Here is a 12,747-nt window from a genome sequence, read left to right on the forward strand (position 1 = left end):
CTATGCTACTTTCTCCCCACCCCCACCCTCCTCTAGCTTATCTCTCCACACTCCAGGCTCACTGCCTTTATTCCTGATGAAGGGCTTTTGCCCAAAACGTCGATTTCGAAGCTCCTTGGATGCTGCCTGAACTCCTGTGCTCTTCCAGCACCACTAATCCAGAATGAAGTATCAATATGTCTATTTGTGTTAAAGCCTTGGTGCTAGGGATAGTTATTGTGGAATGCTTGGTGTCTCATCCAAACTAATCATTTGGATCAGAAGTAAACTGCATAACTGAATTTGGGTTAATCATTTGAGTAGTTGATGTGCAACCAGGATATTGTCTGCATGTATTGGGATGCTGACAGACAGAAACTATTTTCTCCCCTTGGCAATTCAATATTATTAAATACTTGTCAAACTAATGCGCTATAAGTTCCTCCTACATGGTACGCCTCCTTAAAGGAATTGTTCAGTGATTTAAATCTACTTATGTAAGACTGACATGGGACGCTGAATTTCTGATTACAGAGAATGGGTTGTGGTCAAAACAGGTTTTCTCAACTTCTGTTTCTAATCCCTTGGCCCTTGATGCATACACTCGGCACATGCATAAATACATCTCATATAAAGCAAGTATTCAGAACTGAAAGTATGTTTTATATATGTGTGGCTTTCCATATGAAGAAGATATAGTAGAATTATCATTAGACTATTAATCCAGAGATTCAGATAATATTCTGTGCGCCCAGATTCGGATCCTGTCATGGCAGATGGAACTTGAATTCAATTAAAAAAAGTCTGGAATTACAAGTCTAATGATGACCATGAAACTGTTCTCGATTGACCAAAAACCCATCTGGTTCACTAATGTCCTTTTTAGGGAAGGAAACTGCTGTTCCTACTTGGTCTGGCTGCATGAGACTCGAGACCGACAGCAATGTGGTTGACTCTTAACTGCCCTCAGGCAATTAGGGGTTAACCATAAATGCTGGCCTGGTCAGCAACACCTCCATGCTGTAACTGTTTAAATAATCTCTCTGTTTTTGCACATGAATTGCAGGAAGTTAAAATTCGGGTGTAACAACAACTAGGAAAAGCTTTATGACAAAGAGATGGCAGTGTAAGAGTGAAGACGTTTTGCTGTAATTGCATAAGGTCTTGGCAAAATTATACCTGGAGTACTACAGAGTTTTGGTTTCTACCCAAGGAAGAATATAGTGGCTTTAGAAGAAGTTCACCAACAATTTATTAGGTGGATTCCTGGGACTCAAGGATGAGAAATTATGTTGCTCAAGTCTTAATCCCTCAAATGCTGAAAAGAAGTGATTTAATTGAAACTTAGAAATTTTGCAGTAGGCTTGGCAGGTATTGAGAGGATGTGCCTGCAGGCAATAGAGCCTAGTACTAGGGGATCACAGTCTCTGAATGAGGTTTTGGTGATTTTAAAGAGTTGTAAATCTTTGCTGTTGTCTACCCCAGTGTCATGAAATATACTTTTAGATGCAAAGTGAATTGAGATACTGTTGGAAAGAATAGCATGATCATTTTGAGTTGCTATCTGGACCAGGTGGACGCCTCCTTCAATGTAGTTGTTTTATCTGTTCATTCCTGAGTTTAAAGTTTTTAAATGGTTTGACATATCACTTCCCAGTGCACACCTGACTCTGCTTTGCTTTTCCATTTAGGTTGAATTTGAAGATGCATCCCAACTAATGGTGAAGAGAGAGGATGTATACACTCTTAATGAGGAACTACCCAAAAAAGTAAAGTCCAGGCTGGTTAGTATTTCATTATTCTATTATTACATGCCATCTGCCGAAGTACACCTTGTACAGTTCTGGATCCTGCTCAATTTATTCCCGTGAAAAGAAATGAATAACTGTTTAAGGTTTTTCCATTAGCAATGGTGAAAGGTTCCACCATGTCCGTTATAAATTTTTAAAAACGTTTGTCTGCACTTTGTAATGTTCAATCGGATTGATTCCATTTGCAAATTTTTTTTTGTTTTAACCTAATCAAATGTGTAGCAGTGCAAAATAATAACTGCTTGAAACTTAGTTAAAACATTGAGTATTTTTACGGAGGAGATCATGAGCTTTGACTTGTACTATGCATTCATGGCTTTCACTAAATTTTCAGGATCACTTCTTCTTTCAACTAGAATCAAATTTCAGCCATTTGACATGGATATTAAACTTGAAATAATTTGTGATGGAGGCGTTAGATGGCATGAAATATTATAAAGGAGGAAATAGTAGAAAGTAATTTATGCTCAGCAAGGCCTCTGATGTGATGAGATGATTTTGTTCTTGATGTTGGTCAAGGGCTAAATGGATATGTGGAGTTCCTTGTTTTTCTGATATACACCCAACTGACATTGGGTGCTTTGGTAATTTTTTTTCAAGCTATTTGTGGAACCCTGCTTTTGTCAAAATTGGCTGCCACATTTTACATCTTTGTTGTACTTCAGAAACAGAGTGTGGCACAATTTGAATTGTTCTAGTGTTACATAGGATGCTGTGTAACCAAGCACAGGGAATTCTCTCAGCAAATCTTGACAGCATCTGTGGACAAGAAAACAGTTAACATTTCAAGTCCAGTGTGACTCTTCAGAACTGGTAGTTCAGTTTCTTCAAATTGAGAACTCTTTCGCTCTCCACAGATGAGGGGTGACCTTATAGAGGTTTACAAAATTATGAGGGGCATGGGTAGGGTAAATAGGCAAAGTCTTTTCCCTGGGGTCAGGGAGTCCAGAACTAGAGGGCATAGGTTTAGGGTGAGAGGGGAAAGATATAAAAGAGACCTACGGGGCAACCTTATCACGCAGAGTGTGGTACGTGTATGGAATGAGCTGCCAGAGGATGTGATGTAGGCTGGTACAATTGCAACATTTAAGAGGCATTTGGATGGGTATATGAATAGGAAGGGTTTGTAGGGATATGGGCCGGGTGCTAGCAGGTGGGACTAGATTGGGGTTGGGATATCTGGTCGGCATGGACAGGTTGGACCTAAGGGTCTGTTTCCATGCTGTACATCTCTATGACTGAGATGCTGCCAGATAAGTTACATTTCTCCAGCATCTACAATATTTTGCCTTTATTAAAATCCGCATACTTGGGAGTGGAACATCTTGGCTGATTTGATTGTAACCTCAGATTTGCATTTCAGCTACCCTGAACGATTATCAGTGTACTTCATGAATATTCAAGGTCTCTACTTCCATTGTCTTTTCAGGAAGATAGTTCTAAAGTCACTCACCCTTCTGAGAAATTTGTCTTGTCTGTATTATATGGGCAACTCTTATTTTAAATAGTTATCATTAGTTGCAAGAAGAAACATTTTTCTAAAAATATTCATCTATGAATCCTGTAAAGGGAACATTGGTGTGTGCTACGTTGGATGGGCACAAATTATTGCTTATCCCTAATTCCCCTTGAGAATGTGGTGGTATGTTGCTTTCTTGAACCACTGACTTACAGACTTACTAACCATATCTCCTATATTCACACCCAAATCATTTTATATAAAATGATGAAAAGCAGTGGACTCAGCACTGATAGTTGTGGCACACTGCTGGTCACATGCCTCCAGTCCAGAAAACAACCCTCCACTACCATCCCCTCTTTCCTGTCATCAAGCCAATTTTGTATCCAGTTGACAAGCTTTCTGTGAATCCCATGTGATTTAACTTTATTAATTAGTATACCATGCAAAACCATGTTAAAAACAATACTAAAGTTCATGAAGCTGCTCACATCATTCTTTTTGGTTGTCCTCAAAAAAAACTCAGTCACATTTGTGAGACATATTTGATTTCCTGCAGACATATCCATGCTCACTATTCTTAATCATTCCTTGCCTCTTCAAATGCATGTAAATTCTGTTTCTCAATCTGTTCCAACAGTTTACCCACGACTGGTGTCAGACTCACTGATCTATAGTGCCCAGGATTCTCGTAAAGGCACATTTGTCACCCTTTAGTCATCTGGCACCTTGCCTATGGCTATAGATGATGCAAGTATCTCTGCTCGGGCCCCACTATTTCTTCCCTAACTTCCCACATCGTCCTGGGATACACTTGATCAGTTCCCAAAGATGAGGGCATGAAGAGGGAAAAACATTCTTGACTTCATCCTTACCAATCTACTGGATGCAGATGCATATGTCCATGTTTTTTTTAAGACCACCTTTTAATAAATGTGAATTTTTTTCAAGACGCTATTTATTTCCCCGAGTTCCCTAGTCTGCCACCTCCAGTGAGTTATTTAATTGTCATGACTGGATGTGGCAGGACTGCAGAGATTAGATTTAATCCAATGGTTGTGAGATCACTGGTGTTGCTCTTGGCATGCCCTCGTGCATTCTCCATTGAACCTGGGTTAATTTCTGGCTTGATGGTAATGGTTGAGTGGGGCTTATGCCGGGCCATAAGGTTGCAGGTTGTGCTGGAATACAAGTCTGCTGCTGTTGATGCCCCAGCGCCTCATGGGTGCCCAGTCTTCAGGTGCTAGATTTATTCAAAGTCTCTCTCACTTAGTACGGTGATAGGGCCACACAACACAATGGAGGGTATTCTCAATGTGAATGAAGGTCTTTGTCTCCACAAGGTGGTCATGCTTATCAATACCGTCATGGACATATGCATCTGCATCCAGCAGATTGGTAAGGATGAAGTCAAGAATGTTTTTCCCTCTTCATGCCCTCATCACCTGCCACTGATCCAGTCTAGTAGATATTGTCATTTAGGACATGACGAGCATAATCAGTAGTGATGTTGCTGAACCGCTCTTGGTGGTGGCTGTGGGAAATCTTCCACCCAGAGTACGTTTGTGCCCTTGTCACTCTCTGTGCTTCCTCCAAGTGTTATTCAACTTGGGGGAATGCTGATTCATCAGCCAAGAGCGAACGGTAGGTGATAATCAGCAGCAGCTTCCTTGCACATGTTTGCGCTAAAGCGAGGAGACTTCATGGGCTCCGGTCAATGTTGAAGACTCTCAGGCAACTCCCTCCCAACAGTATGCCGCAGTGTACACCACCTGTGCTGGATCTGTCCTTCCAGTAGAACAGGGATTGTGATGGTGTTGTCTGGGACATTGTCTGTCAGGTATATGATTCCGTGAGTGTGACTGTAAGGTGGTTACTTGAGTCTTCTGTTGGACAATCTCCCACTTTTGGCACTAGACCCCGGATGTTCGTAAAAGAAGACTTTGTAGGATCATCAGGGCTGTTTCTGCTGTTGACTTTTACATCTCTTGGTCAGTGTCAGGTTTTTGAGATTGGCTTGCAAGGCCGTTTCAGAGGGCAATTATGAGACCAGGTGAGGATGGCAGATTTACTTCCTTGAAGGACATTAGTGAACCAGATGGGGTTTTCTGATAATCAATAGTGAACTCATGGTCATCATTAGATTCTTAATTCCAGATTGTTTGTTTATTTTTTTTATTGAATTGATTTTCCACCATCTGCCATGATGGGATTTTAACCTAGAAACCCAGAGCATTAATTGAGTTTCTGGATTAATACAAGTACACCATTGCCTCCTCAAATGGTATCATTCTTCTTAGAGTCATAGAGATGTACAGCATGGAAACAGACCCTTCGGTCCAACTCGTCCATGCCGACCAGATATCCCAACCCAATCTAGTCCCACCTGCCAGCACCTGGCCCATATCCCTCCAAACCATTCCTATTCATATACCCATCCAAATGCCTCTTAAATGTTGTAATTGTACCAGCCTCCACCACTTGAGTTCGAGCTCGACTCATCCAGGCAAGTAAAGGATATGCCTTTTTAGATGGCAGACAGAGTTTTTGGTGTCCTTTGACCTGCTCTTGTAGACTTAGTTTATGTGGCTATTCAGTTCAGTTTCTGGTTAGTGGTATTTCCCAGGATGTTCATAGTGGGGACATCGATGGTCATTGAAGGTGATAGGGCCTGGGACACTACTCTCAGGAACCCCTGCAGTAATGTCCTGGAGCTGAGCTGACTGACCTCCAACAACCATAACTATCTTCCCTTTTGCAATGTATGACTGTAGCCAGTGAAGAGTTTTCACTGCGATTCCCATTGATTCTACTTTGGGGTCTCTGGGTGTAATACATAGTCAAATGTGGCCACCTTGACTTAGAATCATAGAATCCCTACAGTGAGAGAGCAGGCCATTCGGCCCATCGGGTCCACACTGACCCTTCAAAGTGTATCCCATTGAGACCACCACCACCCCCCCGCCCCCCGTAACCTTGCATTTTCCTATGACTAATCTACCTAGTCAGCACATCCCTGAACACCATGGACAAATTAACATGTCCAATTCATATAACCTGCAAATCTTAAGACCTCTGGACTTCAGTTTTGTAATCCATATTTGAACCAAGGCTGTAAAGAGGTAATGTCTTTAATGACCTTGATGAAACCTAAATTGAGAATCAGATAGCAGGTTATTGCTGGATAGCATTGTTTATGATGGCTTCCATTGCTTTGATAATTGAGGAGACTGCCTGATAGGGTGGTTTGATTTGTTCTGTTCTATATATTGTACAGGACAAAGTTTCCAAATTGCTGGCTACATGTCCAATGTACAATGCTAGACTAGCTTGGCTAAGGCCACAGGAAGTTCTGGAGCACAAAGCTTCATGGCTGTTACTGGAATTTTTGTCAGGGCCCATAGCCTTACGATATGCAGGGCTTCAGCCATTTCTTGATATCATCATCATGGAGTGAATTGAATTGGTTGAAGGCAAACATTATGATGCTAGAGATCTCTAATGAGACTGAGAAGGATCATCCACTTACAACAGTTTTCAGCTTGAAGTGCAAAGTGCTTCAGCCTTATCTTGTACTGATGAATTGGGCACTTCTATCATTGAAGATGAGATGTTTTGAGGACCCTCCTTATACAGTGAGGCCAAATTAGGTGGTCAAGTGCAAGTCAATGTCCTTCTTTCTCCCTCTCCCACCACCTCTCGTATTGTGGTAGTTTTTGGCTGATGTTAAAGCTATTCATTTATTGTTATTTTCATTTATTAGAATGTGGCAATGCTGCTCTTTTATCGAGGTTATGCAGTCCTTGTTTTTTTTTCCATGGAGGTCATAAAAGACATTGACTCCGAAAAGGCTAAGTTGAAGTGTTTTAGAGCCATTTGTTTAAAGTCAACAGATACTGCCTCAGGCAAAAGGCTTTCAAGTTTAAAAAACACTTGTACGATGAAAGGGGAGTGGCCAGTTCTCCCAGCTCAGCTTTACTCTGGTTTGATTTGGTTTTTGGTAGTCTGGCTGTTCACCAAAAGTTTTGAAGCTGCTGGACCCAAAGAAGCAGGTCCATGGTGGTCATCTCTGACATCTTTCCTGTACAATTGTGTTTAATTTTATCTTTTGGTACCAAGGGGTGTTTATGGGGTTTGTTGCAAGTATTTAGGACAGCATCATTAGGTTGGGTTAAGCTGGTGAGTTTTCGAATAGGTTAAGTTATTCTGTATCCTATTCACTTCTTTTGTTTGTGTTTTATTTGGTAATCTTGTAAATACATGTTTTGTTTAAAATGAAGCGGTTTGACCAACTGCATCCCTCCAGGAATATCTGCATTACAGTTGCTTAAATCACCTAGCAAACATTAGGGTCTGGGCTACTTGAAATGTTTTGAGGGAGTCTGGCCTGGTCCATAACAAGGAGTACTTCCCTAGTGTGAACATTTATCAAAGTTTGTAGTTGTATATTTTTAAAATTTTAACGTTTTATACGTGAAAACGAGCCAGGTTTGCCCCACAGTGAAAATTTCACAAAGCTTGAAAAATGGCATGTCTTGTTTGTTTTGCAGTCTGTCGCGTCTGACATGCGATTCACCGGAATTTTTGCAGAAGAGGAGGTTGCCCCGGTGACAAAGCGACAGCGAGTTCTTAACTCCAGATATCGTGGGGACTATGTTGAGCCATCTCTCTACCGTGCAATTATGGAATAAAATTGCTATCATTACAGAAACTGTTCAGAACATCACCTATGGAAGCCATTGTGACAAACTTTGGTTTTCCAACTTGGTTATATTGTAGATACATGAAAGCAGTTGAGGTGCAGCTGAATTCTAACCCTTTTTAGTGACAAAACTACCAAGGGTACCTCATTACTCGCAACACACCCATTGAACTTGAATATTGAATATCTTGGGATTCAGCAAAGCTGTTTTCAAGCGTTCTTTGATCTTGCTCTGGACTCTTGCATTGTAAATGGCAAACTAATCTGGATCAAGGAATGCCTTTAATGGAGTCTTCAGTGAGCTAGAAATAGGATTGCAAAAAAAATGTCTTTGGGTTAGATTTCAACACTTACATCCATGTTCAGAATAAAAAATGCATTTATGTTTTAATACATTTTAATATTGCTGGTCCCTCTTTGGTAAATGTCATTAACATTTACATTCAACTATCAGTTGAAACCTATTGCATACCTGGTCTATAGAACATAAAAGTACTAACTTTGAAGATTGATTGATTGACGCATGGCTGTTTAACCATAGGCATAGAAGCATTCCCTCTGTATATAGGCTGTGAAGTTCTGGAAGTTGTGAATGGGTTTTCACCATATCCAGTCATTAGCCCAAAACTAGGGCCATCACCGGTGCTTGAGTTAAAACTCTTATCTGTATTTATAGGGGAAGTCTTAAGACTATAGTTTGGCTGAAATGATTAGACACAAGGTTTTTTAAAAGTTTCATCCCAACACCTCCATATTGTAGCTATTTACTGAGTGTTCATAATGAAAGTAAACAGAATTTTGACTTTGAATGGTTAAGTATTAATGAAGTCGCAAATGATTTATGAATGTCCCTACCCAAACCACGATCCCAAAGCCCCAAAATGCACTTCTAAAGATGTCTCCCATCTCTGTGAACCTCATGTACTGATAGACTTGTGTGCTGTTTTTACTTGTCACAAATTATATTTGTTTATTCAATGAATTATTAAATTTTATTCCAATATTCTTGCAAACTTAATTGCAGTGTAAAATGCTCCTTTCAGTTACTTTATTGGTTTGGTGTAGACTGTAGAAACAGACACTGGCTAAACGCCACAAGATTACTCGTTTGGATTGAAACCATGGTGTAACATTGTATGCAAATGTTAAACAGCTACCATGGCTATTAATAGAATGGCTCTTTTTGCAGTCTACTATTTCTGGTATTTATTGGGTTATATCAATGCTGTCTTCTTTTGAGAGAGTTGGTGAAACAATAGAACTGTGAACAGGTTGTTATCTTAAAAATGTAGTATATTTAACTATTAAAACTAGAAAGCCAGTTGTTCAGTGACTACATTGTACGTGTTCTTAAAGTCTTGTTGCCTCTAAATTCTTCAGTAAGAATCACTTGTTCAGTCTGAGCTACGTTTTTTTTAAATGAAATGTAAATTTGAAAATTATTTTGAATCTGTGAACAAAAAAGAAAATTTAATTAACAGTGGAAAAGAAAATGAAATGGTAGTATGAAATAATACAAGCATAATTCAGATACTTCCTTTTCCTTTTCTTTAACAGCCAACTCTGAAAACTTTATAAACTATTTTTATTCCTCTTGGTTCTTTTAACTTACTAGTAGCATCCCATTTTGGATGGTCACCTTTGATCCTATCTTTCTGAAAAATAATGCTTCCTCCAAAATTGACATGACTGCACTTAAACAGCAGAGTACTGCAGATGCTAGAGATCTAAAACAAAAGTAACATGTTTGCTGTCAGGCTCTCCAGCTTTTTTTTTTGCTGGAAATTAGGGAAGTAAAAACATGCACAGTATTTTGCTTTTATTTGAAGGTCTAGTGAAATCCAGAACCTTATATTTATTGTTACAGTTTGCAAGTATGCAGGCAATGGGACACAATGCCAAAAATTGTTTTCTTAACATTCATTTGGATACAAGAAACTAATTTGATACTAGCTTGTGTATCTTATATTTCAATGTTTTTTTTAAATTTTGTTGTTTGACCCCTGTTTAAATGACCAGTTTCCTGGATGATGCTTTCTTCAGTGAAGGAATCCTATATCTCTATAACTTGATGGTTCTGCAACTATGAAAGACTGTGCAACCCATGTAAAAGTTATGTGACCTGTTGAAAGATGAGTAATTTCTCAACAAATTTAACAGCTCTTGATGTGTTTGAAAACTTGGCTCTTTGATTCCATGTTATTTCAGAAGTTTGGTTATTTATTGCAGCTCCCCTTTTGTTTTTGAAAAGAGTCTTAAATTCTTTTGGAACAGTGTTGCACTCTCTACATGCCTCCATTCCGATTCCTCATCTTGAACATGTTTTAAATCATTGTGTCTAATCTAAAAGGCCCACAGTCTACACTACAACCACCTCAGGAGTCTGTACAGTAATTGATTGTATTGATCTATGAAAATGACTGTATTAGTTCAAGCAAACATGAAGTTTAAATGGCTTGCTGTGATTGTTTAGGAAAATAAGAGACATTGAAATGATTTGCAGTTAATAAATGTTTTTTGTCTTTGATTCTGCTTTGTTCCAATCCAGTCTTCAGATACACTATTGCTCCTATAACATATTTCTCTACTTGTGCTAAAATTTGCTTTGTTTTTTTCGATTATGTCAATATCAGGGCCATTAGAAATTGTGGCTTTCCTGCTATGGAAAGGAATGAGGGCAAGAACTCAGCAAAAATAAATCCTTTAGTAAATTTACATAATCAACACTAAATTTGAAATAAGCACCCACACTTTTCAGTGGTTGTCTCCTATGTGAAAATGCAAGATCAGAAGCTAAAATTGATTTTGTGAAGACCCCATGGCCATTACCACTGAACGAAGTGCATCTTGTCAAATACCCAGTAACTTCTTCAGTAAGGATACAAATGTTTCCATATCCTAAATAGATGTTTCTTTGACAATATTATTGGTAAGAGAAAATATTGACTTGTTTTTCTGTTTCTGAGCTAATATGAAGCTAACTGAAGAAAGAATAACATTTATCAAATTGATTAGTTTGAAAACTATGTTGTGTTCGAAGACAACTGGGCATGTCACTGCAGTGCATTTATAATGTAGCAACATGCCACAGAGAAAAAGATTAAACTAGTGTTGCATTAAGAAGAAATATTGTTGCAACTCCCATGTTTGTTTCATGCAATTTTAAATTCTAATGCCCTTCCAAAGAAAATCATATGATAAAACAATAATTGATTGCTCCCTCCGATGACTAAATGTTTACCTAGATGAGTGGAAAGAGTGATATCCTGATGCCTAACTCCTATTGATTTTTTTTAAAAAATGGTTTATTTGAATTTGTCATGCTTTTACAATATAGCTTCTTTTAACAATCTTATCAACTACTATTGATCTGTGGCCACAATTGTACGATTTTATGTAGCTGGTAGAACTTAAGTTCACTTTTTGGATCGGCTCAGGCTTGGAGGGCCGAAGGGCCTGTTCCTGGGCTGTAAGTTTTCTTTGTTCTTTGTTTATTCATTCATGGGATGTGGGATTTGCTGGCTGGGCCAGCATTTATTGACCATCTCTAATTGCCCAGAGAGCAGTCTGAGAGTCAAACACGTTGCTGAGGGTCTGGAATCAATATAGGACAGACCAGGTAAGGATGGCAGTTTCCTTCCCTAATGGACATTCGTGAACCAGATGGGTTTTTCCGACAATCAACAATGGATTTGTGTTCATCATAAGATTCTTAATTCTAGATTTTTCTTGATTGAATTAAAATTCCACCATCTGCCATGGTGGGATTTCCAGCAGTAACACCATTGCCTCCCTGTTATTAACAATTAACCTAGCAATTCTCAGAGATCTAATTTGAAACAGTTGATGACAATTCATCATTATTATCATCTAGAACCCATCTGGTTCACGAGTATCATTTAGGGATGGAAGTCTGCAATCCACACCTGGTCTGGCCTAGATGTGACTCAGGGCTCCTGCAATGATTCCTCAATCTTTTATTTAAAAACTTTTTAATTGCTTGATTTCAATGGGCTGGAGTGTTTCCAATCTTTCAGAATAACTCCGACCTTTTTAATGACTAGAAAACATTTGTGGCAGGAGATTTCAACCACGGATCCTGCATTCTCTTTTTCACGGTAGTAGTTGCCATGTTTTCAGATTTAAATGTCGAGCAGCGCACTGAAAGAAATTATGGGGAGATCATTGCTAAGGTATTTGCTGACTTAAGTTTCATGAGCACCAGGCAGCAAAAGTCAGAAGCAGATTAATGTGAAGAGAGAGCACAAATCAACACCAGCAGAGGTGCTGTTACTGGGCAACCTCTCTTGAATATGTTCAGTGACTGACCTCCACAGAAAACAAAAAGAAAAATAAAGCCTATGGCCTACCAAACCAGGTTTTGTTCTGTGATCTGAATGTCTAATCACATCAGCAGGGATCTTATCACTTAACAGCAATACTCCTCACACACATATGTTGCAGTTGGGACACCACCTGCAATGCCACCTACTTATAACAAAACTGCTTTGTCATTTCAAAACTGTGCACTAACCACTACAAGCTTTGGGATGTTTGTTTTAATTTACTTAATTGAAAAGTATATATTTGTGTGCTGATCAGTTTATCATTGTTTTGGTTGTCATGAGGTAATCATGCTGACACCTGATGCATCCAAAAACACAGTTGGACAGCAGAGGGAGCCATGGAACAGCAGGAAAACAGAACAGCTCATCAAAGATGATTGTGAACTGTATTGTTGAATTACTGCAATCCTGTGGGTTTTCTTTCTACCCAGTAAGTTCCAGGATTTTAAC

At 39.1% G+C, this 12,747-nt stretch overlaps 1 protein-coding gene across 1 annotated transcript in view; it reads left to right on the top strand.

Moving 5' to 3' along the window:
• The window catches only part of LOC122554241 (lysine-specific demethylase 4A-like), a 68,834-nt gene extending 58,356 nt beyond the window's left edge, over positions 1–10,478 (top strand). Inside the window, exons 21-22 of the mRNA XM_043698958.1 lie at positions 1,671–1,763; positions 7,800–10,478. Coding sequence (XP_043554893.1) covers positions 1,671–1,763; positions 7,800–7,940 — 234 coding nt within the window. The 3' untranslated portion in view covers positions 7,941–10,478. The remainder of the gene's footprint in view (positions 1–1,670; positions 1,764–7,799) is intronic.
• Positions 10,479–12,747: the final 2,269 nt, after the last annotated feature.

The sequence above is a fragment of the Chiloscyllium plagiosum genome, chromosome 11 (genome assembly GCF_004010195.1).
Source record: "Chiloscyllium plagiosum isolate BGI_BamShark_2017 chromosome 11, ASM401019v2, whole genome shotgun sequence".
In the NCBI taxonomy this organism is placed as follows: Eukaryota; Metazoa; Chordata; class Chondrichthyes; order Orectolobiformes; family Hemiscylliidae; genus Chiloscyllium; species Chiloscyllium plagiosum.